The 27,254-nt window shown below is 41.0% G+C and overlaps 2 protein-coding genes and 1 long non-coding RNA gene across 4 annotated transcripts in view; 2 read left to right on the top strand and 1 right to left on the bottom strand.

The window, feature by feature from the left end:
• The window catches only part of ZNF224 (zinc finger protein 224), a 15,069-nt gene extending 10,544 nt beyond the window's left edge, over nucleotides 1-4,525 (top strand). Inside the window, exon 4 of the mRNA XM_073016310.1 lies at nucleotides 1,109-4,525. Within this exon, the coding sequence (XP_072872411.1) occupies nucleotides 1,109-2,997 (1,889 nt within the window). The 3' untranslated portion in view covers nucleotides 2,998-4,525. The remainder of the gene's footprint in view (nucleotides 1-1,108) is intronic.
• LOC119621750 (uncharacterized) lies at nucleotides 1,915-8,113 on the bottom strand. The gene is made up of 2 exons (XR_005238313.2): nucleotides 7,523-8,113; nucleotides 1,915-3,050 (listed from the first exon to the last, which is right to left on the bottom strand). It is a non-coding gene; the product is annotated as an uncharacterized lncRNA (long non-coding RNA).
• ZNF225 (zinc finger protein 225) lies at nucleotides 8,073-27,254 on the top strand. Of its 2 annotated transcripts, XM_007997079.3 has the most exons (5): nucleotides 8,159-8,267; nucleotides 10,761-10,853; nucleotides 13,227-13,353; nucleotides 13,524-13,616; nucleotides 20,649-27,254. In XM_007997079.3, exons 2-5 carry the CDS (start codon nucleotides 10,839-10,841, stop codon nucleotides 22,532-22,534), a joined length of 2,121 nt encoding a protein of 706 aa, XP_007995270.2. In that variant the 5' UTR covers nucleotides 8,159-8,267; nucleotides 10,761-10,838; the 3' UTR covers nucleotides 22,535-27,254. The 2 variants fall into 2 exon arrangements, with proteins under 2 accessions (XP_037847694.2, XP_007995270.2); XM_037991766.2 differs by lacking the exon at nucleotides 10,761-10,853 and having other exon boundaries at nucleotides 8,073-8,267.

Here is a 27,254-nt window from a genome sequence, read left to right as displayed (position 1 = left end):
TGAGGTTAATATCTTTACTTTGTAAGGATACACAATATAAACACAAATGTACCAAGTATTGATTATATTACTTTTCTTTAAAGTTGGGTTTGATTCATATTTTATTATATACATAATTTATTAGTTTCATAATTTACCATGCAAGATTTTAGACTGATTAGGAAATTCACTAGGAAGAGTAGCAGGTATAATGTTTGTATCATATTAATTTTATTATTGCCTTTATTTTATTCAAAAAAATTTTTTTTCAGTAGCTTTTGGGGTATAGTGGTTTTGGGTTACATGAATTGCCTAATGGTGAAGTCTGAGATTTTAGTGTACCCATCACCTGAGTAGTATACACTGTACCCAACTTGTAGCTTTTTATCCTTTACCCTGCCTTCCAGCCTCCCCATTTTGAGTCTCCATAGTCCATTATATCACTCTGTATGCCTTTGCATACCCATAGCTGAGCTCCCACTTCTAAGTGAAAACATGGTATTTGGTTTTCCATTCCTGAGTTACTTTACTTAGAATAATGGCCTCCAGCTCCATCCAAGTTGCTGCAAAAGACATTATTTCATTTTCCTATGGCTGAATAGTATTCCATGGTGTATATATACCACATTTTCTTTATCCACTCGTTGGTTGATAGGCACTTAGGTTGGTTCCCTATCTTTGAAAATGTGAATTGTGCTATAATAAATATAGGCGTGCAGGTGTCCTTTTGATGTAATGACTTCTTTTCCTTTGGGCAGACAGTAGTGGGATTGCTGGATCAAATGGTAGATCCACTTTTAGTTCTTTAGAGAATCTCCATACTGCTTTTCGTAGAGGTTGTACTAATTTACATTCACACCAGCAGTATATAAGTGTTTCTTTTCACCACACCCATGTCAACATCTATTGTTTTTTGTAAGTCTTTTATTTCTACCAAGCATTTTACATATGATACTTGGTTTAGTTCGAAATTGGCCTCATCCAAACTGGAAATTATGGTGCACTTGAAAAATAAAAACTGAATGTTGCCTGTACTCTTGAGAGTTTCATGCCATGGCCTAAGTGAAATCTTGATAACACTGAACAAAGGCTTCACTTGTCCTCGTCTTTTAATTGTGTATTCTGATAGGAGACAAGATCCAAACTGAGATGGAGATTATTTCAGAAGCAGGAACAGATCAAGAGTGGTCCTGCCAGCAAATCTGGGAAAAAATTGCAAGTGATTTAACTAGGTCTCAAGACTTGGTGATAAATAGCTCTCAGTTCTCCAGAGAAGGTGATTTCCCCAGCCAGTCTGAGGCAGGACTGTCTGTAATTCACACAAGACAGAAATCTTCCCAGGGCAATGGATATAAACAGTCCTTCAGTGATGTCTCCATCTTTGATTTCCATCAACAATTACACTCAGGAGAGATGTCTCATACATGTGATGAGTGTGGAAAAAGCTTCTGTTACATCTCAGCCCTTCGTATTCATCAGAGAGTCCACATGGGAGAGAAACGCTACAAGTGTGATGTGTGTGGTAAGGAATTCAGTCAGAGCTCACATCTGCAAACTCATCAGAGAGTCCACACTGGAGAGAAACCATTCAAATGTGTGGAATGTGGGAAAGGCTTCAGTCGTAGATCAGCGCTTAATGTTCATCATAAATTACACACAGGAGAGAAACCTTATAATTGTGAGGAATGTGGGAAGGCCTTCATTCACGATTCCCAGCTTCAAGAACATCAGAGAATCCATACTGGGGATAAGCCATTCAAATGTGATATATGTGGTAAGAGCTTCTGTGGTAGATCAAGACTTAATAGGCATTCCATGGTTCACACGGGAGAGAAACCATTCCGATGTGATACGTGTGGTAGGAGCTTTCGTCAGAGATCAGCACTTAATAGTCATCGCATGATCCACACAGGAGAGAAACCATACAAATGTGAGGAGTGTGGAAAAGGCTTTATTTGCAGGCGAGATCTTTATACACATCATATGGTTCACACGGGAGAGAAGCCATATAATTGTAAAGATTGCGGGAAGAATTTCAGATGGGCCTCGTGCCTTTTGAAACATCAGCGAGTCCACAGTGGAGAAAAACCATTCAAATGTGAAGAATGTGGGAAAGGATTTTACACAAATTCACAATGTTATTCCCACCAGAGATCCCATAGTGGAGAAAAACCATACAAATGTGTGGAGTGTGGGAAGGGCTACAAAAGGAGGTTGGATCTTGACTTTCACCAGCGCGTCCATACAGGAGAGAAACTGTATAATTGTAAGGAATGTGGGAAGAGCTTTAGTCGGGCCCCATGCCTTTTGAAACATGAGAGACTCCACAGTGGAGAAAAACCATTCCAATGTGAAGAGTGTGGGAAGAGGTTTACTCAAAATTCACATCTTCATTCCCATCAAAGAGTCCACACTGGAGAAAAGCCATACAAATGTGAGAAGTGTGGAAAGGGCTACAATAGTAAGTTTAATCTTGATATGCACCAGAAGGTCCACACAGGAGAGAGACCATATAATTGTAAAGAATGTGGGAAGAGTTTTGGCTGGGCCTCATGTCTTTTGAAACATCAGAGACTGCACAGTGGAGAAAAACCATTCAAATGTGAAGAGTGTGGGAAAAGATTTACTCAGAATTCACAGCTTCATTCTCATCAAAGAGTGCACACTGGAGAAAAGCCATACAAATGTGATGAGTGTGGGAAGGGCTTCAGATGGTCCTCAACTCGTCTGACCCATCAGAGACGCCACAGCAGGGAAACACCTCTCAAATGTGAGGAGCATGGGAAGAACATTGTATGGAATTCATTCTCTAAAGTACAAGAAAAAGTTCACAGTGTAGAAAAGCCATACAAATGTGATGACTGTGGGAAGGGCTACAACAGGCGCTTGAATCTTGAGGTGCATCAGAGGGTCCACGTGGGAGAGAAAACATGGAAGTGTCGGGAGTGTGATATGTGCTTTAGTCGGGCCTCAAGTCTTCAGCTTCATCAGAATGTTCATGTTGGAGAAAAACCTTAGTGATGTGATGGTGCGATAAAGTCTTCACTCAGTCTTCATGAATGCAATCTCATCTGAAAGTTCACAAAGGAGAGAAACATTAAAATATGAGGCACATAGTAAGCACTTCCCTTTGAGTACTTTATCTCTGAATCCATGCTGATGATAAATTTCACCTATTCTTGGAAGAGGTAAAACCTTTGTTTAAGATAACATCAGTGCTTCAGCCATAACTGCCCCAGTAGTCTCAGGACCACCATAGTGGAGAATCCTTGTAAATGGTGCAATAAAGCTTCATTCAGAAGTTTGATAATTACAGCTATCATTCAGGAGACAGGCCTTAGAAAGAGTAAGAGTTCATGAATTTGCTGAACTCTAACGGTGGACATGCCAAAATTGACGTCTGCTAGAATGTAAGCTACATGTGTCTTTCTTTACTGCTAAATCGTCACAGCCTTAACATTGATTAGCACTTGGTATGTGTTCAGTACTTGTTTGTCAAATCAATGAAAGGATAAAACATATGTATGGATTTGGATACAATTTTATGTATCCAAAAAGGAAAGCCTGCAAAAAATAATTCTGGGAAACATGAGTTGAAATGCAGAGTAAACTCAGTACTGCAATCCATAGCAATATTTTGAATGTTATTATTTTTTCCTTTTAATTTTTTTCTTGATCAGATTTATAATATTCATTGAATATTATTTTATTGCACTTGGCTCCTGACTTCCCCCCATCCTGTGTTCTTAAGTTGGATTATTATTTGTGGCTCTATCAAATGTTCATTGCTTTATACGGTATAAATTTAACCATCTTTTGTAGTTTTTCTCACAGTATAGACTGAAAAGGTTTGGTTAATTTTGCAATGACAGGCCACTGCATATTTTACAATTAAGTGTTCTCAACAGTATTAAGGCAAGATTTACGGTAACACTTTTAAAGTGCCAGATGTACGTTGACAGAAATTTTCTTAGTCAATCCTAGATTGATCATGATTTGTGATTTCTATGCAGGCCTTGGTATGATTGCCTTTTAATTGCTGTACAATTTCTTTTTTTTTCTGGTATAAAATATTCTAAATTTGAAGGACAACTTTTGTCAACTTTCTTATCCAATATTCTTCCACCAACTCTATGAAACAGGAAGAGAAACTTAATGGAGTTTGGTAATTTCATCAAATATATTCATTATTGGGGGCAGGAATAACACTTAAATCCTCCTCTTTATTGCTGGCAGTAAAAATATGTCTTTTGGAGAGCAGAACATGTCAGAATGTATAAGGTGCAACTGTTTGATATAAAAACCATAGGTTAGGAAATTATGCCTATGACACTAAAACTCCAAAAAGTAGAAGACCACATTGATGTCACTCCATTTTAAAACGGAAAGAACAAGTGTTCAAGAACAGGAATTTGTGTGAATTGCATTTATTCCTATAATAACATGAAATCAATGAGATGATGACATAGACACAATAACAAAAGGAGAAAATGTGGCTTTTTTTAGCTTTCATAACCTAATCAAATAAATATCTTTGTGTGTTTTATATTCTTTTAAGTGTTTACATACTGTGTAAATGAATATTTTTACTGATCTTGGCTGGCAATGAGGATTTGCAGGCATTTTTCCATTTTGTACTTCCATGCATTTTTAATTTTTTTATGCCATGATCTTTTTAAACAACCAGCTCTTGTGTGAATAGTGTGAACTCACTCATTACCTTGGTGGGGACACCAGTGTTCATGAAGGATCTGCCTCCATGACCAAGCACCTTCCAATAGTCCCCACCTCCAACACTGGAGGTCATATTTCAACATGAGATTTGGAGGGGATACATATTCAAACTATTGTCAGATGCTAACTCATCAGGTATACACCACAGTAATATCTTAAGTGTGTTAAGTTAAAGTGATATCTTTTCTAAGGTATAGGACAAGTAGGGCATATCACCCCCGCTACAAGCAAAGAAAAGTGTCACAATGCTTAGTGTACCACTTTTGATATTGGATGCAACTTATTGTTTTGATTGTGCTACTCTGACTTTTATGAGTGACCTAAAAACTTTTTGACTTGTCCCAGACGAGTTTGTATAATATGTCCCAGCTGCCACGTAAGCTTCTCTGCCACTAAAACCCTATGATCCCGGAGGTCCAAAAGTGTTTGCAATGTCAGTGGCAGATAGTGATGTTTGAAGCCTATGGCTGGCCCTAATTGGAGAATCAAAATTCAGATGCTTAGGATTTTGAAGCAAATCTCTGCCATCCTCTGCATATATTTACTCTCCTCTTGAGAAGAAGCTTTTCATTTTGCTAGGGTTTTTTTGTTGTTGTTGTTGTTTTTGATGGAGTCTTGCTCTGTGGCCCAAGCTAGAGTGCAGTGGCACAATCTTGGCTCACTGCAACCTCCGCCTCCCAGGTTCAAGCGATGCTCCTGCCTCAGCCTCTCGAGTAGCTAGGATTATAGGCACCCGCCACCGTGCCTGGCTGATTTTTGTATTTTTAGTAGAGATGGGGTTTCACCATCTTGGGCAGGCTGGCCTCAAACTCCTGACCTCATGATCCACCCCCTTGGCCTCCCAAAGTGCTGGGATTACAGGCGTAAACCACCACGCCCGGCCACTAGGGGCCTTAAAAGGGACAGAACACTTGACCACAGACCACAAAATTAACATGTGACTTATGCTTTCCATCATGAATTGGGTGTCGACCGCTGCATCTCTTTAAGTTACATGTGCAGATTAGTATTCCATTTGGAAGTGGTGTATATGAGATTGTGTTTGTGCAGGCTCTGAAGCCATAGGTAAGTGCACCTAATATTCATCTCCCTACTCTTGCTATATTATCTTCAGAATGAGTGAATATAAAGATAAGTCATCTGAAATTATTGTCTCAGCAGCAGAAAGAAGTGGAATACACAGTTGGGCGCGGTGGCTCACGCCTGTAATCCGCGGTGGCTCACGCCTGTAATCCCAGCACTTTGGGAAGCCAAGGCGGGCCAATCACCTGTGGTCGGGAGTTCGAGACCAGCCTGACCAACATGGAGAAACCCCATCTCTACTAAAAATATAAAATTAGCCGGGCGTGGTGGTGCATGCTTGTAATCCCAGCTACGCAGGAGGCTGAGGCAGGAGAATTGCTGGAAAGCAGGAGGCGAAACAACGTCTCCAAAAATAACAAAACCAAACAAAAAACTGAAAGCTGGTAATGAAACAAATACCTGTACATGAACATTTGTAGTAACACTGTTCACTACAGCCAAAAGGTGAAAAGAAGCCAAATGTGCATCAACGTATGAATGCAGAAACAAATTGTAGTATAAACATAAAATATTATTCATCTATGAAAAGGAATGAAGTACTGATATGTGATATGATGTGAATAACATTAAAAATATTATGCTAAGCAAAGGGAGTTAGAAACAAAAGCTTCCATTCGTTTTTATGATTTGTCCAAAACAGGTAATAGAAAAGAGAGAAAGATTAATGTTTCCCCAGGAGTGGGATTATGGACAACAGTAGTGATTTGCTTAGTGGGCATGGGGTTTTCTTTGGGTGATAAAAATGTTTTGGAATTCAAGAGGTGGTGGTTTCACAATGAAGCAGCTACGTTGTCTGAGGTATAAACACAGGGTTCGTCGTTAAGCGCCAGGAAAATTTAGGACAGGGACACACAAGAGGAGTTTAGGACCGGAGGTTTAATAGGGAGAAGAGAAAGAGAAATGGGTTACTCTATAGAGGAAGGGGTCTCCCAGCGGAAGAGGGTCGGCTGGCAGCGAATGTGCTGAGTTTTACAGTCCAGTTTGAGGAGGCACTGTCAGATTTACATAGGCGTCACAGATTGGTTCGATCAGTTATGACGTTTACATAGTGCCTGGGGAAGGCTGGTCGCCCCACCCTAAACTTCTTATGCAAATAGACTTCCCAGTTGATTGGCCCATCTTGTCTACTCCTTACTGTGCACGTGGCTGGCAAAGAGAAGGGAAGATGGAGCCGCCATCTTGAACATGATTGGCACAACTGGTGGTATCTATGTCTGCCGCAGCTCCATTTTACAGGCTGCTCTTCCTTAGGAAGGGAAATAATTTGGGGCTGTTTTTCATTAAACAGAAAACCCTTACCGAGGGCTCCCATACCCTATCTGCCTAAGTGATTGCTTCTTAACTCCTACATCAACAACACTCTATTTGTACTAGATGCCATTGCCATTGAATTACGTGCCTTAAAATAATTTTGTTTTGTGAATTACACCTCAAAAATGTTTTTTAAATAATAAAACGACTATGTTAAAAACGTTCTGCATAGCGAAAAACAGAAGTCAAAGGAAAAGCTTTTTGGTTGAGCAATATTTGCTACAATGTTAGTATGAACCTGTAAATAATACTTAACGGAGGGAAAAAGACTAAACACTCAATAGAAATGTGGGTAAAACATTTGACCAATTCACAAACACTATAATAATGGCAACAGAAAATATGCAAGGATGTTCCACTTTATTTACAAAAGAACAAATACAAATTAAAACTACATTTAGATACCACTTCTTACCATTAGATTAGCAAAACTTAACTCCTCGAAGATTGCGTCTTCTTGCTTGTTCCCTTTCCAATAACACTCCTCTTATCGTTGGAGGCGTTTAGACTTCAGGAATTCCCGTCTATTCAATATTTTCTGTCCTGAACCAGGGAGAGAGAAGGACGACTCTCAGGATAACAGTTCACATTCCTCACCAGGCAGGCGCTCGTGGCTTTGGGATTCGTTCCCAGTGGGCACCCCGGAGTTGCAACGCTTCCCCCTGAAGAATGAGATTTTGAGCGTTTTTCCTTCGGCATTCGGAGGAGTGTAATCCAAATGCTCTATGGAGTCGCACACACTAGCTCCAGGAGGAGTACACAGGCAATTCTGGTAACGGTGGTCCAGGTGCTCAGTGGAGTAGCGGTCAGTTTGGCTCCGGCAGGCGAATCGGGATTTCTGGGAAATGTAGTCCAGACGCTCAGTGGCGTCGCGGTCAATTTGGCTCCGGCAGGCGGATCCCAGGGAATTCTGGGAAGTGTAGTCCAGTCGCTCGGGGTCGTCGCGGTCAGTTTGGCTCAGGAATTCTGGGAAGTGGAGTCCAGACGCTCTGTGGAGTAGCGGGCACTTCCGCTCCGGGACTGTAAGGTTGCTGCAGTTTTGTCCCCGGTGGTTTGGGTCAGTTCCGCGGGACCCTTCTGAATTTCCTGGACCTACGCATTGGATCCTCAACCAACTGGTGATCGAATTAGGGGAAAAGAAGCCTCGTCGGACAGCAGAGGTTTGGCGGGGCGAGGGCCGCTGTTTTCGTTCTAGTCAGTGGAACCTTCTTGGGCTTGGGGCTGTCCTCGCGTCCCGTGGGTGTTTGGGACTTTGTCGGGTTGCGTCTCGCCTGGTTTTAGGGTATCCGGGGCTCTGAGCTCGCCCACTCCGCCTCCCTGCACCCCACGCGCGTGGCCACGTCCTCGCGATAAAACGTTAGGATGTTAATCTCCTTGGGTCTACCGTTACTGTTCTTTAAGATGGGGACTTTAGGAACATCCTAATAGAATCGTTTTGGGAACTGGAAGAGGTAACACAAATGAGAGCCTTAAAGCAACCCCTGTCACTTGGTGACTGGTGGTCTCTTGTTAATTTCCCACGAAGCCGGTCCCCGGGTGGGGTGAGAGCTCCAGCTGCAGGGGCATCGGCCCTTCTCCCTGATCCCTGCAGGACGCTGGATGATTCCGGACGCCTTCTGACCTCTTTTTTTAGGAAAGCGAGGGTTGCGTCCACTTCCATGAAGGAAGAGGCGCATTTAACTTTTATGGCGCACGGCGACCACGGTCAGGGTGTTTCACAGCCTTCTCCTTACCCAGCCCGACCTTTCCAAAAGAGCTGCAGGGAAGGACTTTTTGGCTTCTGAGGGCAAAGCTCTACGTGAGTGATCCTTGGCTTTTTTCTTTGACAGAGATGCTCACCCCAAACGAGTGTGTATAGGATGTGTCTTAGGGCATGGGTGTTGCTTTCAGTTGTCAGGTTTTTCTAGTCTTTAATCTCGAAAAATAGCATAGCTTTCATCTTTTTTTCTTGATATTTTATCCTTGTTATTTTTGAAGAGTATAGATGAAGTTATTTTGGTCAAAGATGTTCATTTTGAGTTTTCTGATGTATTTCATGTTTAACTTCAATATATGCATCTTTTTTTTTTGCGGGAATACCACAGATGTGGTAAATCTCTCTCTCTCTTTTTTTCCTTGAGACGGAGTTTCGCTCTTGTCGCCCAGGCTGGAGTGCATGGCACGATCTCAGCTAACTGCAACCTCCACCTCCCGGGTTCAAGCTATTCTCCTGCCTCAGCCTTCGAAGTAGCTGGGATTACAGGTGCCTGCCACCACACCCGGCTAATTTTAGTATTTTTAGTAGAGACGGGATTTCACCATGTTGGCCAGACTGGTCTCAGACTCCTGACCTCAGGTAATTCAACCGCCTCTGCCTCCCAAAGTGCTGGAATTACAGGCATGAGCCACCGTGTCCAGCCCGAAGTGGTAAATTTCTTATTGCAACATAACAGGGGCATATGTCAGTTTGTCACTTCATTGGTGATCTCAACTTTTTTCACTTGGCCAAAGTCATGTTTGTCAGATTTCTGCATTGTAAAGTTATTGTTTTGAATTTTTTTTTTTTTAATCCTGGGAACACAAATTCAAGTTGCTCTCAATATACTCTCCCTAATTTTTTAGTTAAATAAAAATTTTTAAGGAGAAATACATTTATTAGTGCACATTCTACTGTAAAGGTGAGCTTCCCCTCCTCCTTCATTTGCTTATTCATTCGTTCAACCATAAATATTCTATCAGTGTGGATGCAGAATCCAGTCTTATTAAGTTAAATGACATGTGGATTAACAATTACCAATACTTTGTCCAATTTTATTGAGGTGTATTCTATATATCATAGAATCTACCTATTTCATGTGTACACTTTAATGATTTTTTTTTTTTTTTTTTTTTGAGACAGAGTCTCGCTCTGTTGCCCAGGCTGGAGTGCAGTGGCGCGATCTTGGCTCACTGCAAGCTCCGCCTCCCGGGTTCACGCCATTCTTCTGCCTCAGCCTCCGAAGTAGCTGGGACTACAGGCACCCGCCACCACACCTGGCTAATTTTTTGTATTTTTAGTAGAGACAGGGTTTCACTGTGTTAGCCAGGACGGTCTTGACCTCCTGACCTCGTGATCTGCCCGCCTTGGCCTCCCAAAGTGCTGGGATTACAGGTGTGAGCCACCACACTTGGCACTTTAATGATTTTTAGGAACTTTGTGGAGTGGAATAAACATCACCATAATTCAGTTTAAATCATTTTCATCCCCCATTAAGACTCCTTATGCCCACTTATAGTTAAATCCTCTTTCTCACCTCAAATATGCAGAGATCACCTACCTACTTTCTCATTATATACACTTGCCTACTCTGGAACTTCATAGAAATAGGATCATGCAATATGTGGGCCTTCCTATGTGACTGGCTTCTTTCACTTAGCATAGTTCACAAAGTTCGTGTGTGGTGTAGCATGAACAGTACTTCATTCCTTTTAATTTCCAAATAAGATTCCATTGTAAGAATAGGCCACAATTTGTCTATCCCTGTACTCATAGGAGGGCATTTGTTGGTGTGCAGTTTTGGGTTACTATGAATGATGCTGTTGTGAACATTCATGTGTTCATTTACAATACACATTCGTGTTGGTGGACGGCATCCCTGGCCACACTTTCATGTCTCTTTTTCTGCTTTCCCTAGTACTTTCCAGGCAGGATTCTGCTTTCCCTCGGACTGCATCACTCAGGACTCTGAATATTCCCTGAAATAGGAGGAAAAATGAACATGTTGAAGGTGAATACAGCTTGCCTCTCTTGCTGTTAAAATTTCTTTTTTATTTTTGAGATGGAGTCTTGTTCTGTCACCAAAGATGGAGTGCAGTGGCCTGATTTTGGCTCATTGCAATCTCTACCTCCTGAGTTCAAGTAATTCTCCTGCTTCAGCCTCCCCAGTAGCTGGGAGTACAGGCACACACCACCACACCTGGCTAATTTTTGTATTTTTCGCAGAGACGGTGTTTCACCATCTTGGCCAGGCTGGTCTCAAACTCCTGACCTCAGGTGATGCACCCATCTCAGCCTCCCAAAGTGCTGGGATTGCAGGTGTGAGCCACCGTGCCTGACCGTATTTCATCTGACTACTCGTATTCTCAGATGTTCTTCTCAGTCTTGGGAAGACTTAGGGAGTACAACAGAGATATAGCATGGGAGAAACAGAATCTAGCTCCTCCTGTGTGAACACCTCCAATAATCCTTGTGTGAAGCTGCAGTTAAGCAATTATAGCTTGTTGTGTTGTGCCAACCCGAGAGCCAGCATCCACATGTGGCACTGCTCCTCCCAGGCACCATTTCGGGGTGACCTTCTTTCTTCCTGACTTGACACCTACTCAGATGGACCCAATGCTCTAGGCACTCAAGGACAGTGATAACCATAGTCATGATAGAAAATCTTTACTTTCAATATGGTAAAGGATACCGCACACAATGTTATCAGAAAATATAACAGCCTAGAGCGAAAATATTCACTACTTGTATATCTATAAAAGATAAAATCCAACATAAGAATCTTATGTACAGAATAGAAAAAGAAAATCCAAAGGAATATGAATAAAGGGCATTAACAGGTAAGTTTAAAAGGAGAAACTGAGATGGCCAATAAATATTTGAAAAGGCGATGGTATTATTTATAATCAAATAAGTGAAACTGTTAAATTCTTCCTAATATGATTATAAAAATCATGGGAAAATTGATAACCTGCTCTTGATTATGGTAAGACAAATCAGTGTACATGTATCCTCTTGAAAGATCAGAGTTTGGTAAAAAAATTGAGACCTGATATTATATGATCACAATTTTAAATATGCCTATTTATTGACATTTTAATTTTCATTTAAAATTATTTTAAATAAACAGGAGTAAAATCTACCCCAATTTTTTTTTACAGGATTGGTATTAATGAGCATATATAAAATTAAAGATTATTTAGAGTAGATAAAAATAGATTATCAATTCTTTGGAATACTGTGCAGACGTGAAATGAGATGAAATGGATGGCAACAATGACAGTAATAATAAAAAATAATTTTAAAAAGCTAGTGTTTAATAGGTATTTAGTTTGTACTGATCAACTTTCCCAATGCTCCATGTATTTCCTTGTTTAATCACTGAAAAAACTATAATATGAAAATTATTAGAGAGGGAATAAATAGGTGAACTTGTCCAAGGTCATGTGACCAGGAAGGCACAGAGCCTTGGGATGTGCTCCTAGGCACACTGTCTGCAGATCGTAGATCAATGCTGCAATTAATGTATGTAGTTTATGCCTTGAGAGTACAGAGGATGTACTGCATAGCTGTCCCACACAGGTTACCACAAGCTTGTTAGTTTGGTGGCAGATATTAAAGAAAAATGATAACATTCAGGGTTCAAGTATGAGAACAATGGGAATTATCAGACAAGACTGGGACTGAACTGCTAAATGTTACTGGGGCAGTTGGCAGGATTCATTGAAACCTATATACGTGCAGCCCAGGATGTTGCATTGAGTCCTACAGGGTTACTTACAAGGAGACTCAGTAAGTGCACAAAGTAAACTTACAGGAGGTCTTTTCCGTCATTGAACTTCTGGTGGAGCTCAGGAAAATCCATCATTGTCAGGATACAGACATAATGAGTAGAAAATCTATGAGTTGGCTGGGCGCAGTGGCTCATGTCTGTAATCCCAGCACTTTGGGAGGCCAAGGCAGGCGGATCACCTGAGGTCAGGAGTTTGAGACCAGCCTGGCCAATGTGGTGAAACCCCATCTCTACTAAAAATACAAAAATTAGCCAGGCATGGTGATGGGCACCTGTAATCCCAGCTACTTAGGAGGCTGAGGTAGGAGGATCACTTGAACCCGAGAGGCAGAGGTTGCAGTGAGCCAAGATCACGCCACTGCACTCCATCCTGGGCAACAGAGCAAGACTGTCTCAAAAATAAATAAATAAATAAATAAATAAATAAATAAATAAATAAAATAAATAATAAAAAAAGGAAATCTATGTGTTGACCTATGTCTCTCAAGATCCAAAACAGCTTGTCTTCCCTCCCCTCTGTTTGCTCTGTGCCACCCCTCTCTCAGTAGTCATTGGTCATGAGACTGAGGTTGCATATGTTTGATGCTGTAGGAGGCAGTGACCTTCAAGGATGTGGCTGTGGTCTTCAGTGAGGAAGAGCTGAGGCTGCTGGACCTTGCCCAGAGGAAACTGTACCGAGAAGTGATGCTGGAGAACTTCAGGAACTTGCTCTCAGTAGGTGAGGACAGGCGCTCTTTGTAAGGGAACGTCAGGACCAGGAGTGGCTTTGTATCTTGGAGTGTTCAAGTTTGAGTATGCATTGGGAACCTAAGTTTCTAGTAAATTTTACTTATTCGATTTTTTTCTAGGATGTATTAGCATTAAGCACATGACTTTTCATGTTCACAGGACATCAACCACTCCACAGAGATACTTTCCACTTCCTAAAGGAAGAAAAGTTTTGGATGATGGAGACAGTAACCCAAAGAGAAGGGAATTTAGGTAAGAAGCAAGCAACTGTGTGTCCTTGTGCATGACTCTCCCGTCTGTTTTACTTCTGTCTGTTGCCCAGCTCTGTTGCCCTAGTCTAAATAGCCAAACTTCTTTCCTGAATTATTATAGCCAACTTTCGGCTGGTTGCCCTGCTCCCACTTTTCCCACCCTGACATCTGTTTTCCACATGGCAGCCAATGTGTTCCTTAGGAAATGTAAGTCAGATTTCCATTCCTTGGTTCAAAAGCCTTTCTGGCTGCTTATGTTTACTTAAGTTACAAATGTTTTAAGTGCCTTTTAGAGACCATGTGATATGCTGTTCATCCCCCACCACCTCTCTGACTACATCTCCTGTCCTCTCCCTTTTGCCTTGTCTTTCCAGCCACACTGTCCTTCATACTGTTTCTCCAACCTGCCAAAGACACTGTATTGCCTGTTGTAGTAACCAATGACCACACATTTACTCGACTAAGCAACAAAAATTTATTATCTTTCTGTTCTTTAGGCCTGAAGTCTGACACATCTCACTGGATAATTATCAAGGTGTCTGTAGGTGTTTGTTTCTTCCTGGATGCTCTTGGGGAGAAGCCTTTATTTTGGTTTACCAGTCTCTAGGCACTCCTTGGCTCTTGTTTCCCTTCCTCCATCTTCAAAGGCAGCTACTTTGCATTTCTGATCCTTCTTCCATAGTCATGCTCACTCTGCCACTCTTCTTATGCCTCCGTCTCCTGCCGTTCAGGTTCCTTATGATTGTGTTGGTTACCCCTGGATGATCCACAATGACCTCACTTTCTAGTTAGCTGATTAGTGACCTTAATTGCATCTGCAATCCCAGTCCCCCTTGCTGTGTAATATAACATGTTTGTAGGTCTTGGGTACTGGATGTGGACATCTTTTATGAATCATTGTTCTGTCTACTACTGAAGCTTCTGCCTCGAGAGCCCTTACTTGCTCTTCTCTCTGATCAGAATACTCTTTCACCTCGAAACTTTCTGGCTTCTCCTTTAAGTATATTCAAGTCTCTGTTCAGTTTTAGAGAGGCCACTTCCAGCTACTGTATTTAAAATACTGTTCTAGGCCAGGCGCTGTAGCTCACGCCCATAATCCCACTACTTTCAGAGATCAAGGCAAGTGGATCACTGAGGTCAGGAATTCGAGACCAGCCTGGCCAACATGGTGAAATCCCATCTCTACTAAAAATACAGAATTAGCCAGGCGTGGTAGCGTGTGCCTGTAGTCTCAGCTACTCGGGAGGCTGAGGCAGGAGAATCACTCGAACCCAGGAGGCGGAGGTTGCAGCGAGCCGAGATGGCTCCACTGCACTCCAGCCTTGGTGACAAAGTGAGACTCTGTCTCAAAAAAACAAACAAAACACAGTTCTATTTTTTTCTTCTTGTGCTGTCTTGCACTGTGTTTTATGTATTTCTGTTTACCTGTCACCTTTACCCCCAGGAATGTGATATCCAAGAGGAGGAATTTTAGCTGTTTTGCTCATTGCTCATGGCTATCTATTCACAGGCTAGAAGGTATTGTTCTGGTACATGGCAGGTATCTAATTATTTGTTATCCTGATAAATAAATTAATGGATGAGGGGAACTTCAGTGTCTCCAGGAATCATGGAGATAGATAGTTAATAAGTAATACACAAACTAGAGTGAATGAGAGCTATTACAGAACATGTTTCTATCTTTTGATGGCTGCCTATCTAATTAGAACTTTCTTAGGATTACTTGTTGGGATACTATTTTTAGGTACATGCAGTTTACCCACATCCCATGGAAACTTCTAAGGGTTTTTTTATGACCACACTGAGTAATATGCCTTCTCTCTGACTTGTCTTGGAGCTTTTTTTTAATTTTAATTTTTAAAAATTTTTTCTGTAAGTTATTGGAGTATGGGTGGTATTTGGTTACATAAGTTCTTTAGTGATTTGTGAGAATTTGGTGCACTCATCACCTGAGCAGTATATACTACACCATATTTGTAGTCTTTTATCTCTTGCCCTCCTCCCATTCTTTCCTGCAAGTCCCCGAAGTCCATTGTCTCATTTTTTTCTTTTATTTTTTATTTTTGAGATGGAGTCTCGCTCTGTCGCCCAGGCTAGAGTGCAGTGGCGCGATCTCTGCTCACTGTAAGCTCCACCTCCCGGGTTCATGCCATTTTCCTGCCTCAGCCTCCCGAGTAGCTGGGACTACAGGCGCCTGCCACCATGCCCTGCTACTTTTTAAAATATTTTTAGTAGAGACGGGGTTTCACCATATTAGCCAGGATGGTCTTGATCTCCTGACCTTGTGATCCACCTGCCTCAGCCTCCCAAAGTGCTGGGATTACAGGCCATTGTCTCATTCTTATGCCTTTGCATCCTTATAGGTTAGCTCCCACATATCAGTGAGAACATATGATGTTTGCTTTTCCATTCCTGAGTTACTTCACTTAGAATCATAGTTTCCAGTCTCATCCAGGTTGCTGCAAATGCTATTAATTCATTCCTTTTTATGAATGAGTAGCGTTCCATCATATATAATACCACAGTTTCTTTATTCACTCGTTGATTGATGGGCATTTGTGTTGGTTCCATGATTTTGCAATTGTGAATTGTGCTGCTATAAACATGCGTGTGCAAGTATCTTTTTCGCGTAATGACTTCTTTTCCTCTGGATAGATACCCAGTAGTGGTATTGCTGGATCAAATGGTAGTTCTACTTTTAGTTCTTTAAGGAATTTCCACATTGTTTTCCATAGTGCCTGTACTAGTTTACATTCCCACCAGCTCTGTAGAAGTGTTCCCTATCACCACATCCACGCCAACATCTACTGTTTTTTGATTTTTCATTATGGCCATTCTTGCAGGAGTAAGGTGGTATCACACTGTGGTTTTGATTTGCATTTCTCTGATCATTAGTGATTTTGAGTTTTTTTAAAATATGTTTGTTGGCCATATATCTATATTCTTTTGAGAATTGTCTATTCATGTTCTTAGCCCACTTTTTAATGGGGTTGTTTGGTTTTTTCTTACTGATTTGTTTGAGTTTGTTGTAGACTCTGGATATTAGTTCTTTGTCAGATGTACAGATTGTAGAGATATTCTCCCACTTTGTGGGTTGTCTGTCTATTCTGGTGACTGTTCCTTTTGCTGTGCAAAAGCTCTTTAGTTTAATTAGGTCCCAATTATTTATCTTTGTTTTTATTGCATTTGCTTTTGGGTCCTTGATCATGAAATCCTTGCCTAAGCCAATGTCTAGAAGGATTTTTCCAATGTTATCTTCTACAATTTTTATAGTTTCAGGTATTAGATTTGAGTCCTTAATCTATCTTGAATTGATTTTTGTATAAGGTGAGAGATGAAGATCCAGTTTCATTCTCCTACATGTGGCTAGCCAATTATCCCAGCACCATTTGTTGAAAAGGGTGTCCTTTCCCCACTTTATGTTTTTGTTTGCTTTGTCGAAGATCAGTTGGCTGTAAGGATTTGGGTTTATTTCTGGGTTCTCTATTCTGTTCCTTTGGTCTATGTGCCTATTTTTATGCCAGTACCACACTATTTTGGTGACTATGGTCTTATAGTATAGTTTGAAATCAGTTAATGTGATGCCTCCAGATATGTTCTTTTTGCTTTAGTCTTGCTTTGGCTCTGTGAGCTCTTTTTTTGATTCCATATGAATTTTAGAATTGTTTTTTCTAATTCTATGAAGAATGATGGTGATATTTTGATAGGGATTGCATTTAATTTGTAGATTGCTTTTAGCAGTATGGTCATTTTCACAATATTGATTCTACCCATCCATGAGCATGAGATGTGTTTCCATTTGTTTGTGTCATCAGTGATTTCTTTCAGCAGTGTTCTGTTGTTTTCCTTGTAGAGGTCTTTTAACTCCTTGGTTATGTATATTCCTGAGTATTTTATTTTTTTTGGTAGCTATTATAATAGGGGTTGAGTTCTTGATTTGATTCTCTGCTTGGTTGCTGGCGGTGTATAGAAGAGCTACTGATTTGTGTACATTAATCTTATATCCGGAAACTTTGCTGAATTCTCTTTTCTTTTTTTTTTGAGATGGAGTCTCACTCTGTTGCCCACGCTGGAGTGTGGTGGCGAGATCTCAGCTCACTACAAGCTCCACCTCCTGGTTTCACGCCATTCTCCTGCCTCAGCCTCCTGAGTAGCTGGGACTACAGGCGCCCACCACCGTGCCTGGCTAATTTTTTTGTATTTTTTTAGTAGAGACAGGGTTTCACCGTGTTAGCCAGGATGGTCTCGATCTCCTGACCTCGTGATCTGCCCGCCTCAGCCTCCGAAAGTGGTGGGATGACAGGTGTGTGTGCCCGGCCGGCCTTTTGCCATTATATAATGCCCGTCTTTGTCTCTTTTAACTGCTGTTGCTTTAAAGTTTGTTTTGTCTGATACAAGAATAGTTACCCCTGCTCATTTTTTGGTGTCCATTTGCATGAAATGCCTTTTCCACCCTTTTACTTTAAGTTTATATGACTCCTTATGTGTTAGGTAAGTCACCTGAAGGTAGCAGATGGTTGGCTGGTGAGCTCATATCCATTCTGCAGTTCTGTATCTTTTAAGTGGAGCATTTAGGCCATTTACATTCAATGTTAGTATTGAGATATGAGGTGCCGTTGCATTCATCTTGCTATTTGTTGCCTGTGTACTTTGGTTTTTAAATTTTTTTGTTTTTGCTTTCTAATATGTTTTTGTTTTATAGGTCCTGTATGATTTATGCTTTAAAGAGGTTCCATTTTGATGTGTTTCCAGGATTTGTTTCAAGATTTAGAGCTCCTTTTAGCAGTTCTTGTAGTGGTGGCTTGGTAGTGGCAAATTCTCTCAGCATTTGTCTGAAAAAGACTGTATCTTCCCTTCATATATGATGCTTAGTTTTGGTGGATACAAAATTCTTGGCTGATAATTGTTTTGTTGGAGGAGGCTGAAGATAGGGCCCCAATCCCTTCTAGCTTGTAGGGTTTCTATTGAGGAATCTGCTGTTAATCTGATAGGTTTTCCTTTATAGGTTACCTGGTGCTTCTGTCTCACAGCTCTTAAGATTTTTTCCTTCGTCTTAACTTTGGATAACCTGATGACAATGTGCCTAGGCAATGATCTTTTTGCAATGAAATTCCCAAGCACTGTTTGTGCTTCTTGTATTTGGATGTCTAGGCATCTAGCACGGCTGGGGAAGTTTTTCTCTATTATTTCCCCAAATATGTTTTCCAAGCTTTTAGAATTCTCTTCTTCCTCAGGAACACTGATTATTCTTAGGTTTAGTAATTTAACATAATCCCATACTTCTTTGAGGCTTTGTTCATATTTTCTTATTCTTTTTTCTTTGTCTTTGTTGGATTGGGTTAATTCAAAGAACTTGTCTTGAAGCTCTGAATTTCTTTCTTCTACTTATTCAATTCTATAGCTGAGACTTTCCAGACCATTTTGCATTTCTATAAGTGTGTCCAGTATTTCCTGAATTTTGTGTTGGTTTTTTTTAAGCTATCTATTTCCTTGAATATTTCTCCCTTCACTTATTGTATCGCTTTTTGGATTTCCTTGCCCTGGGCTTTGCCTTTCTCTGGTGCCTCCCTGATTAGCTTAATAACTAACCTCCTGAATTCCTTTTCAGGTAAATGAGGGATTTCTTCTTTTTTTGGATCCATTGCTGGTGAACTAGTGTGATTTTTTGGTGGATGTTAAAGTGCCTTGTTTTGTCATATTACCAGAGTTGGTTTTCTCATTTGGGTAGGCTCTGTCAGAGGGAAGGTCTAGGGCTGAAGACTGTTGTTCAGATTCTTTTGTCCCACAGGGTGTTCCCTTGATGTAGTACTCTCCCCCTTTTCCTATGGATGTGGCTTCCTGTGAGCCAAACTGTAGTGATTGTTGTCTCTATTCTGGGTCTAGCTACTCAGCAAGTCTACCCAGCTCTGGGCTAGTACTGGGGGCTGTCTGCACAGAGTCCTGTGATATGAACTGTCTGTGGGTCTCTCAACTATAGATATCAGTGCCTGTTCCGGTGGAGGTGGCTGGGGTGTGCAATGGACTCTGTGAGGCTTCTTGGCTTTGGTGGTTTCATGCTTTATTTTTGTGCTGGTTGGTCTCCTGCCAGGAGATAGCACTTCCCTTCATATATGATGCTTTAATTTTGCAGAGCTCACACCTGCAAATTCATCAGAGAATCCACACTGGAGAGAAACCATTCAAATGTGAGCAGTGTGGGAAAGGCTTTAGTCGTAGATCAGGACTTTATGTTCATCGTAAATTACACACAGGAGTGAAACCTCATATTTGTTTGCCTCCAGGCAAACAGAGACACTCTTCTCAGGCATGACATTTTAAGACCGAGAGATTGCCTGTCAGATGCTGAGGACATCACTCAGGCCTCTTTGTGACTTAGGATAATTTCTTTACTTCATAAGGATATGCAATACAAACTAAAATATACAAAGTTTTGATGATGTTGTGGCTTCTCCTTAAAGTTCACATTTGATTCATACTTCACTGTTTACATAATTTATTAGTTACATTATTTACCATGTAAGGTTTTATTTCTACCAAGTATTTCACATCTGACACTTGGTGTGGTTCTGAATTGGTCTCATGCAAACGAGAGTTCATAGTGTACTTGAAAAACACATTGGCTGGGCACAGTGGCTCAAGCCTGTAATCCTAGCACTTTGGGAGGCCAAGATGGGAGTATCACTTGTGGCCAGGAGTTCAAGACCAGCCTTGGCAATGTAGCAAGACCTCGTCTCTTCAAAAAAATGTAAAAATTAGCTAGTCATGGTGGTATGTACCTGTAGTCCTAGCTACTCAGGAGGCGGACGTGGGAGGATCACTTGAGCCCAGGAGGTCAAGGCTGCAGTGAGCCATGATCGTGTCCCTGCACTTCAGCCTGGGTGACAGAGGGAGACACTCTCTTAAAAAAAGGAAAACACAATCTGAACATTCCCTGTATTTAATACAATTTCAGGCTATGTCCTAAGTATGAAATCTTGATAACATTGAATAAAGGCTTTACTTGCCCACATCTCTTAATTCTGTGTCATTATAGGAGACAGGATCCAAACTGAGATGGAGACTGTTCCAGAAGTAGGAACACATGAAGGGTTGTTCAGTCATCAAAACTGTGAACAAATTTCAAGTGACTTAACCAGGTTTCAAGACTCCATGGTAAACAGCTTTCAGTTCTCCAAACAAGATGATATGCCCTGCCAGGTTGATGCAGGACTATCTATAATTCACATAAGACAGAAACCTTCTGAGGGTAGGAAGTGTAAAAAATTCTTTAGTGATGTCTCCATCCTTGATCTTCATCAACAATTACAGTCAAGAGATAAGTCTCATACATGTGATGAATGTGGAAAGAGTTTCTGTTATAGCTCAGCTCTTCGTATTCATCAGAGAGTTCACATGGGGGAGAAACTCTATAATTGTGATGTGTGTGGTAAGGAATTCAATCAGAGCTCACATCTGCAAATTCATCAGAGAATCCACACTGGAGAGAAACCATTCAAATGTGAGCAGTGTGGGAAAGGCTTTAGTCGTAGATCAGGACTTTATGTTCATCGTAAATTACACACAGGAGTGAAACCTCATGTTTGTGAAAAATGTGGGAAGGCCTTCATTCATGATTCCCAGCTTCAGGAACATCAAAGAATCCATACTGGGGAGAAGCCATTCACATGTGATACATGTTGTAAGAGCTTCCGTAGTAGAGCAAATCTTAATAGGCATTCCACGGTTCACATGCTAGAGAAACCATTCAGATGTGATATATGTGGTAAGAGCTTTGGTCTGAAATCAGCACTTAATAGTCATCGCATGGTCCACACAGGAGAGAAACGGTACAAATGTGAGGAATGTGGAAAACGCTTCATTTATAGGCAAGATCTTTATAAGCATCAGATAGACCACACAGGGGAGAAGCCATATAATTGTAAAGAATGTGGAAAGAGCTTCAGATGGGCCTCAGGTCTTTCAAGACATGTGCGAGTCCACAGTGGAGAGACACCATTCAAATGCGAAGAATGTGGGAAGGGATTTTACACAAATTCACAACGTTATTCTCACCAGAGAGCCCACAGTGGAGAAAAGCCATATAGATGTGAGGAGTGTGGGAAGGGCTACAAAAGGAGGTTGGATCTAGACTTTCATCAGAGGGTCCACAGAGGAGAGAAACCCTATAATTGTAAAGAATGTGGGAAGAGTTTTGGCTGGGCCTCATGTCTTTTGAATCATCAGAGAATCCACAGTGGAGAAAAACCATTTAAATGTGAAGAATGTGGGAAAAGATTTACTCAGAATTCACAACTGTATACCCATCGTAGAGTCCACAGTGGAGAAAAACCATTCAAATGTGAGGAGTGTGGGAAAAGATTTACTCAGAATTCACAACTTTATTCTCATCGCAGAGTCCACACTGGAGTAAAGCCATATAAATGTGAAGAGTGTGGGAAGGGCTTCAACAGTAAGTTTAATCTTGACATGCACCAGAGGGTCCACACCGGAGAGAGACCTTATAATTGTAAAGAATGTGGGAAGAGCTTTAGCCGGGCATCAAGTATTTTGAATCATAAGAGACTCCATGGTGATGAAAAGCCATTCAAATGTGAAGAATGTGGGAAGAGATTTACTGACAAATCACAGCTTCATTCCCATCAGAGGGTTCACACTGGGGAAAAGCCATACAAATGTGAGAAGTGTGGAAAGGGCTTCAGATGGGCCTCAACTCATCTAACCCATCAAAGACTCCACAGTAGAGAAAAAGTACTTCATTGTGAGGACTGTGGGAAAAGCATTGTACACAGTTCATGTCTTAAAGACCAACAAAGAGACCACAGGGGAGAGAAAACATCTAAATGTGAGGACTGTGGGAAGCGTTACAAGAGGCGCTTGAATCTTGATATGCTTTTGTCATTATTTTTAAATGACACATAATTATTGTACTCGTTTATGGGGCACATGTGATAGTTGGTACAAGTATATGATGTGTAATGATCAAATCAGTATAATTAACGTATCCATCACCTCAAACATTTATCATTTCTTTGTGTTGGGAACCTTTAAAATTAACTCTTCTAGCTATTTGAAAATAATACATTGTTAATTACAGTCACCTTGTAGTGGTGTAAAACACTAGAACTTATTCCTCCTACCTGCCTGTATTTCTATATTCACTAACCAACCTTTGGCTACCGCCCTGCCTCCTCACCTCTAAGAACTACTATTCTACTCTCTACTTCTATGAAATTAACTTTTTGAGCTTCCACATATGTGTGAGAACATGTAGTATTTATTATTCTGTGCCTGGTATATATCACTTAGTATAATGCCCTGTAAGGCTCATTCACTTTGCTGTGAGTAATAGAATTTTGTTGTTTTTCATGGCTACATAGTACTCCAATGTGTATATTTGCCACATTTTCTTTTTTTTTTTCTGAGATGGAGTCTTGCTCTGTCGCCCAGGCTGGAGTGCAGTGGCCGGATCTCAGCTCACTGCAGGTTCTGCCTCCTGGGTTTATGCCATTCTCCTGCCTCAGCCTCTTGAGTAGCTGGGACTACAGGCGCCCACCACCGCGCCCGGCTAGTTTTTTATATTTTTTAGTAGAGACGGGGTTTCACCGTGTTAGCCAGGATGGTCTCGATCTCCTGACCTCGTGATCCGCCCGTCTCGGCCTCCCAAAGTGCTGGGATTACAGGCTTGAGCCACCGGTCACATTTTCTTTATTCATTCATCCAGTGGACACTTAGGTTGATTACATATCTTGGCCTATTTCTTGGCTATTGTGAATGGTGCTGCAATAAACATAGGGGGTGGAGATAACACTTTAACATACTGATTTCCTTTTCTTTGGGTATGTATCAAGTATATAATAATATGACATGACTCAAAATTAAGGAATAGGATTGTGGAAATTGGTTTTCAAACAAAATGTTCTCTAGTTTGAATATAGAGAAAAATTGGTGAGTGTCTTCAGCTGTCCTCGTACATAATGCATGTGAGCTTGCTTTAAGCATAAGTGAAGGAGTGGAAAAATCCTGGAGATAGAAATAAAGGGGTATACATGTGGATGTAAAGAATCAACAAAGATTCTTTTAAGAAAAGGTGTGTATGGGTTGGGAACAATAGCATGACAGCAGTGGGGCCTCTAACAGTCTGGAACCAGTTAGGACACAGAGCAGGATTGAGTGTCATTCTATTCATAGACACCGTGGTGATATTTTGGGTACATTAGGTTAAAAGGCTTTCTTCAGCAAAATGTCTACTAGAGATAGATTTGATTTTTATTCTTAATGTTCTAGACTGTATCTTTTCAGGATGCTAGGTACTTTATGAACATCCATGCTGTCTCAATTTGCATAGTGGGTTGGAGGTCCCTAAGACAATCTCTCCAGGTTGGACTCAGAATATAGTTGTACTCGTGCCTATATTATGGTGACAGGATACAAATAATCAGTAAAGGGAAAAGGTTCTTGGATAATATCTGGAGGTAATCAGATATAAATTTGTAAAGATCCTTTGTGCATGGAGTAACAGGTCGCAATTCCTCCAGTATTGAATTGTGATTGTACTTGTGAAATGTCTACAATGGAAGTTAATTATCAACCCGTACCTAAGGTTCTTATTGGGACTAATCATGTAGGTACCATCCCTCTGGTACATATCAAGATTCTAGACTCCAAGAAGGGGAGCAAGTGTTCAGAATAACTTGAACCATGCCTACCAGTTATGGAATGGTGGCAACCTTCTCAAACTCCATGTATCCTAACACCAGCTAAAGGCCAGTCTTGTAAGCAGTCCTGTCTAGGATTTGCAGTCTCAGGCCTGTTATATTAACTTTTTGTGCACATAGTATTAGAAAACTATTGGCTGCAGTCTTCTTTTTGTTTTGTGTGTTTTGGTTTTTAACTGTCACCAGATACCAGAATAGCTCATCTCCAAGGTAACTGTAACAGAATACTCAGCAGGTGAAATAGAAAATATTTGCCTATTATAATTATTGAAAGTTTGGTAGGGTCTATATCTGCTCTCTGATGTGTCCTGCATCATCAACTTGGTTACAACATGGTGTTAACATGTGGGACTCATTGTGTTTCTGGTTAATATTTCTGTTTCTCCCAACCACACTGAATATTAAATACCTAGTTCTATATCTAGTACCCTGAGCTTATGTGGGGCTAATGTTCTTTGCCATTTTTCACCACAGATTTGATTTCCTTTTTCTTTTGTGGACACTGGTGAGTTCCCTAGTATAACTGACTTGGGTGTATTTTCACAATTGGTGGGGATTATTACAGATTATCATCCTTCCTCTGTGTTTGAAGAAGGAGGGAGGCTTCAAGTCAGGTTAGTTGACCTTCCTTTGTTGGTCTTGTTATCCATAATATAAAAAATAAATTGATGAGGCTGGGCACGGTGGCTCACGCCTGTAATTCCAGCACTTAGGGAGGCTGAGGCGGAGTTTTAGACCAGCCTAGTCAACACGGTGAAACCTCATCTCTACTAAAAATACAAAAAATTAGCCAGGTGTAGTGGTGTGTGCCTGTAATCCTAGCTACTCAGGAGGCTGAGGCAGGAGAATCACTTGAGCCTAGGAGGCAGAGGTTGCAATAAGCCAAAATCGTGCCACTGCACTCCTGCCTGGGTGATAGAGCGAGTCTCCATCTCAAAAAAATAAATAAATAAATAAATAATAATAATAAGTAAGTTTATGAAAAATCTATTAAATTGTTACATAATCTATATGGGTAGAAGGTTTCTATTTCAAGTGAACCAAAGTGTAACTTGAATCCTCTAATGCAGACTCACAGCCCAAAAATAAATTCCAAGACATGTCCAGTTTACAAATCCATAATTCCTTTGATGGGGTGGGAGGGCAGTTCTGGATAAGGATGGACGCTGCCAGATTGCAAAAGTTTACAGCACTGATTTTTTCCCCAGAGATCTCCATAAGGACCTATGGTCATGAACTTCTGTGACTATGTACTCGAAAAGAGAAATAATCACACATTTTGGCAGCGACTGAATTGTTGTTTTCAAGTAGGATAAATCCAAAGAGACCCACACTGAGACACATTATAATCAAAAGACAAAGGAACACCTTGAAAGCAGCAGCATGAAAGTGACTTGTCATGTACAAGAGATCCTCAATAATATCAGTGGCTCTGGCCAGGTAGAGTGGCTCATGCCTATAATCGCACTTTAGGAGGCCGAAGCAGGCAGATCACATGAGGTCAGGAGTTTGAGACCAGACTAGCCAACATGGTGAAACCCTGTGTCTACTAAAAATACAAAAATAAGCCAGGCGTGGTGGTGCACACCTGTAGTGCCAGCTACTCGGGAGGCTGAGGCAGGAGAATCGCTTGAACCTGGGAGGCGGAGATTGCAGTGAGCTGAGATCATGCCACTGCACTCTAGCCTGGGCGATGGAGACTCTATCTCAAAAAAGGAAAAAGGAAAAAAAAAAAATCATCAGTGGATTTCTCAGCAAGTCTCCAAGGCCAGATGATGTATTAAAGTGCTGGAAAAAAACCCTGGTGTATTGAGGATTCTATATTCAGCAAAACTATACTTCCAAAATGAGGGATCAATTAATAACTTTTCAGAAAAACATAAGCTGAGAGAATTAATTGCCAGTAGACAAGTTATTCAAGAATTGATAAAGGGGCTGGGTGCAGTCACTCCTGTAATCTCAGCACTTTGGGAGGCTGAGGCCGGCAGATCATTTGAGGCCAGGAGTTTGAGACCAGCATGGCCAACATGGTGAAACCCTGTCTTTACTAAAAATACAAAAATTAGCCGGGCTTGCTAGTGGGCGCCTGTAATCCCAGCTACACAGGAGGCTGAGGCAGGAGAATTGCTTGAACCTGGGAAGTGGAGGTTGCAGTGAGCCAAGATTGCACCACTGCACTCCAGCCTGGAAAACTGATAAAGGGAATCAATCCTTCAAGTTGAAATGAAAGGATTTTAGACAATAACTTGAAATCATATGAAAATATAAAGATCTATACTAAAGGCAATTACATGAAGCAATACAAACAACATTATGATAGGAATTTTAGTTTGTAATCCCAGTTTTTATTTTCTATACAGTGTAAAAGACAAATGCATAAAAATGACTACCAATCTATGTAAATAAGTACACAATATGTAAAGATGTACTATGAGATCAGTAACAGTGCGGGAAGGAAGAAGCTGTGAAGGAGTAGGGTTCTTATATGTGATTGAAGTGAAGTTGGTATCAATGTAAAACATTGTTATAACTTTAGGATGTTGCCTATACTTATGATAGCTATAAAGAAAATACCAATGAAACATGCACAAAGGAAAATAAGAAGTGATTCAAGGCAGGGCACAGTGGCTCATGCCTGTAATACCAGCACCTTCAGAGGCTGAGGCGGGTGGATCATGAGGTCAAGAGATCAAGACCATCCTGGCCAACATGGTGAAATCCCATCTCTACTAAAAATACAAAAAAAAATTAGTTGGGCGTGGTGGCATGTGCCTGTAGTCCCAGCTACTCGGGAGGCTGAGGCAGGAGAATACCTTGAACCCAGGAGGTAGAGGTCTTGTAGTAGGCTGAGATTATGCCACTGCACTCCAGCCTGGGCGGCACAGTGAGACTCCATCCCAAAAAAAAAAAAAAAGAAAAAAGAA

This window comes from Chlorocebus sabaeus, chromosome 6, assembly GCF_047675955.1.
Source record: "Chlorocebus sabaeus isolate Y175 chromosome 6, mChlSab1.0.hap1, whole genome shotgun sequence".
Classification (NCBI taxonomy): domain Eukaryota; kingdom Metazoa; phylum Chordata; class Mammalia; order Primates; family Cercopithecidae; genus Chlorocebus; species Chlorocebus sabaeus.
Note: the sequence above shows the minus strand (reverse complement) of the source record. Positions and strands in the feature narration are given on the sequence as shown.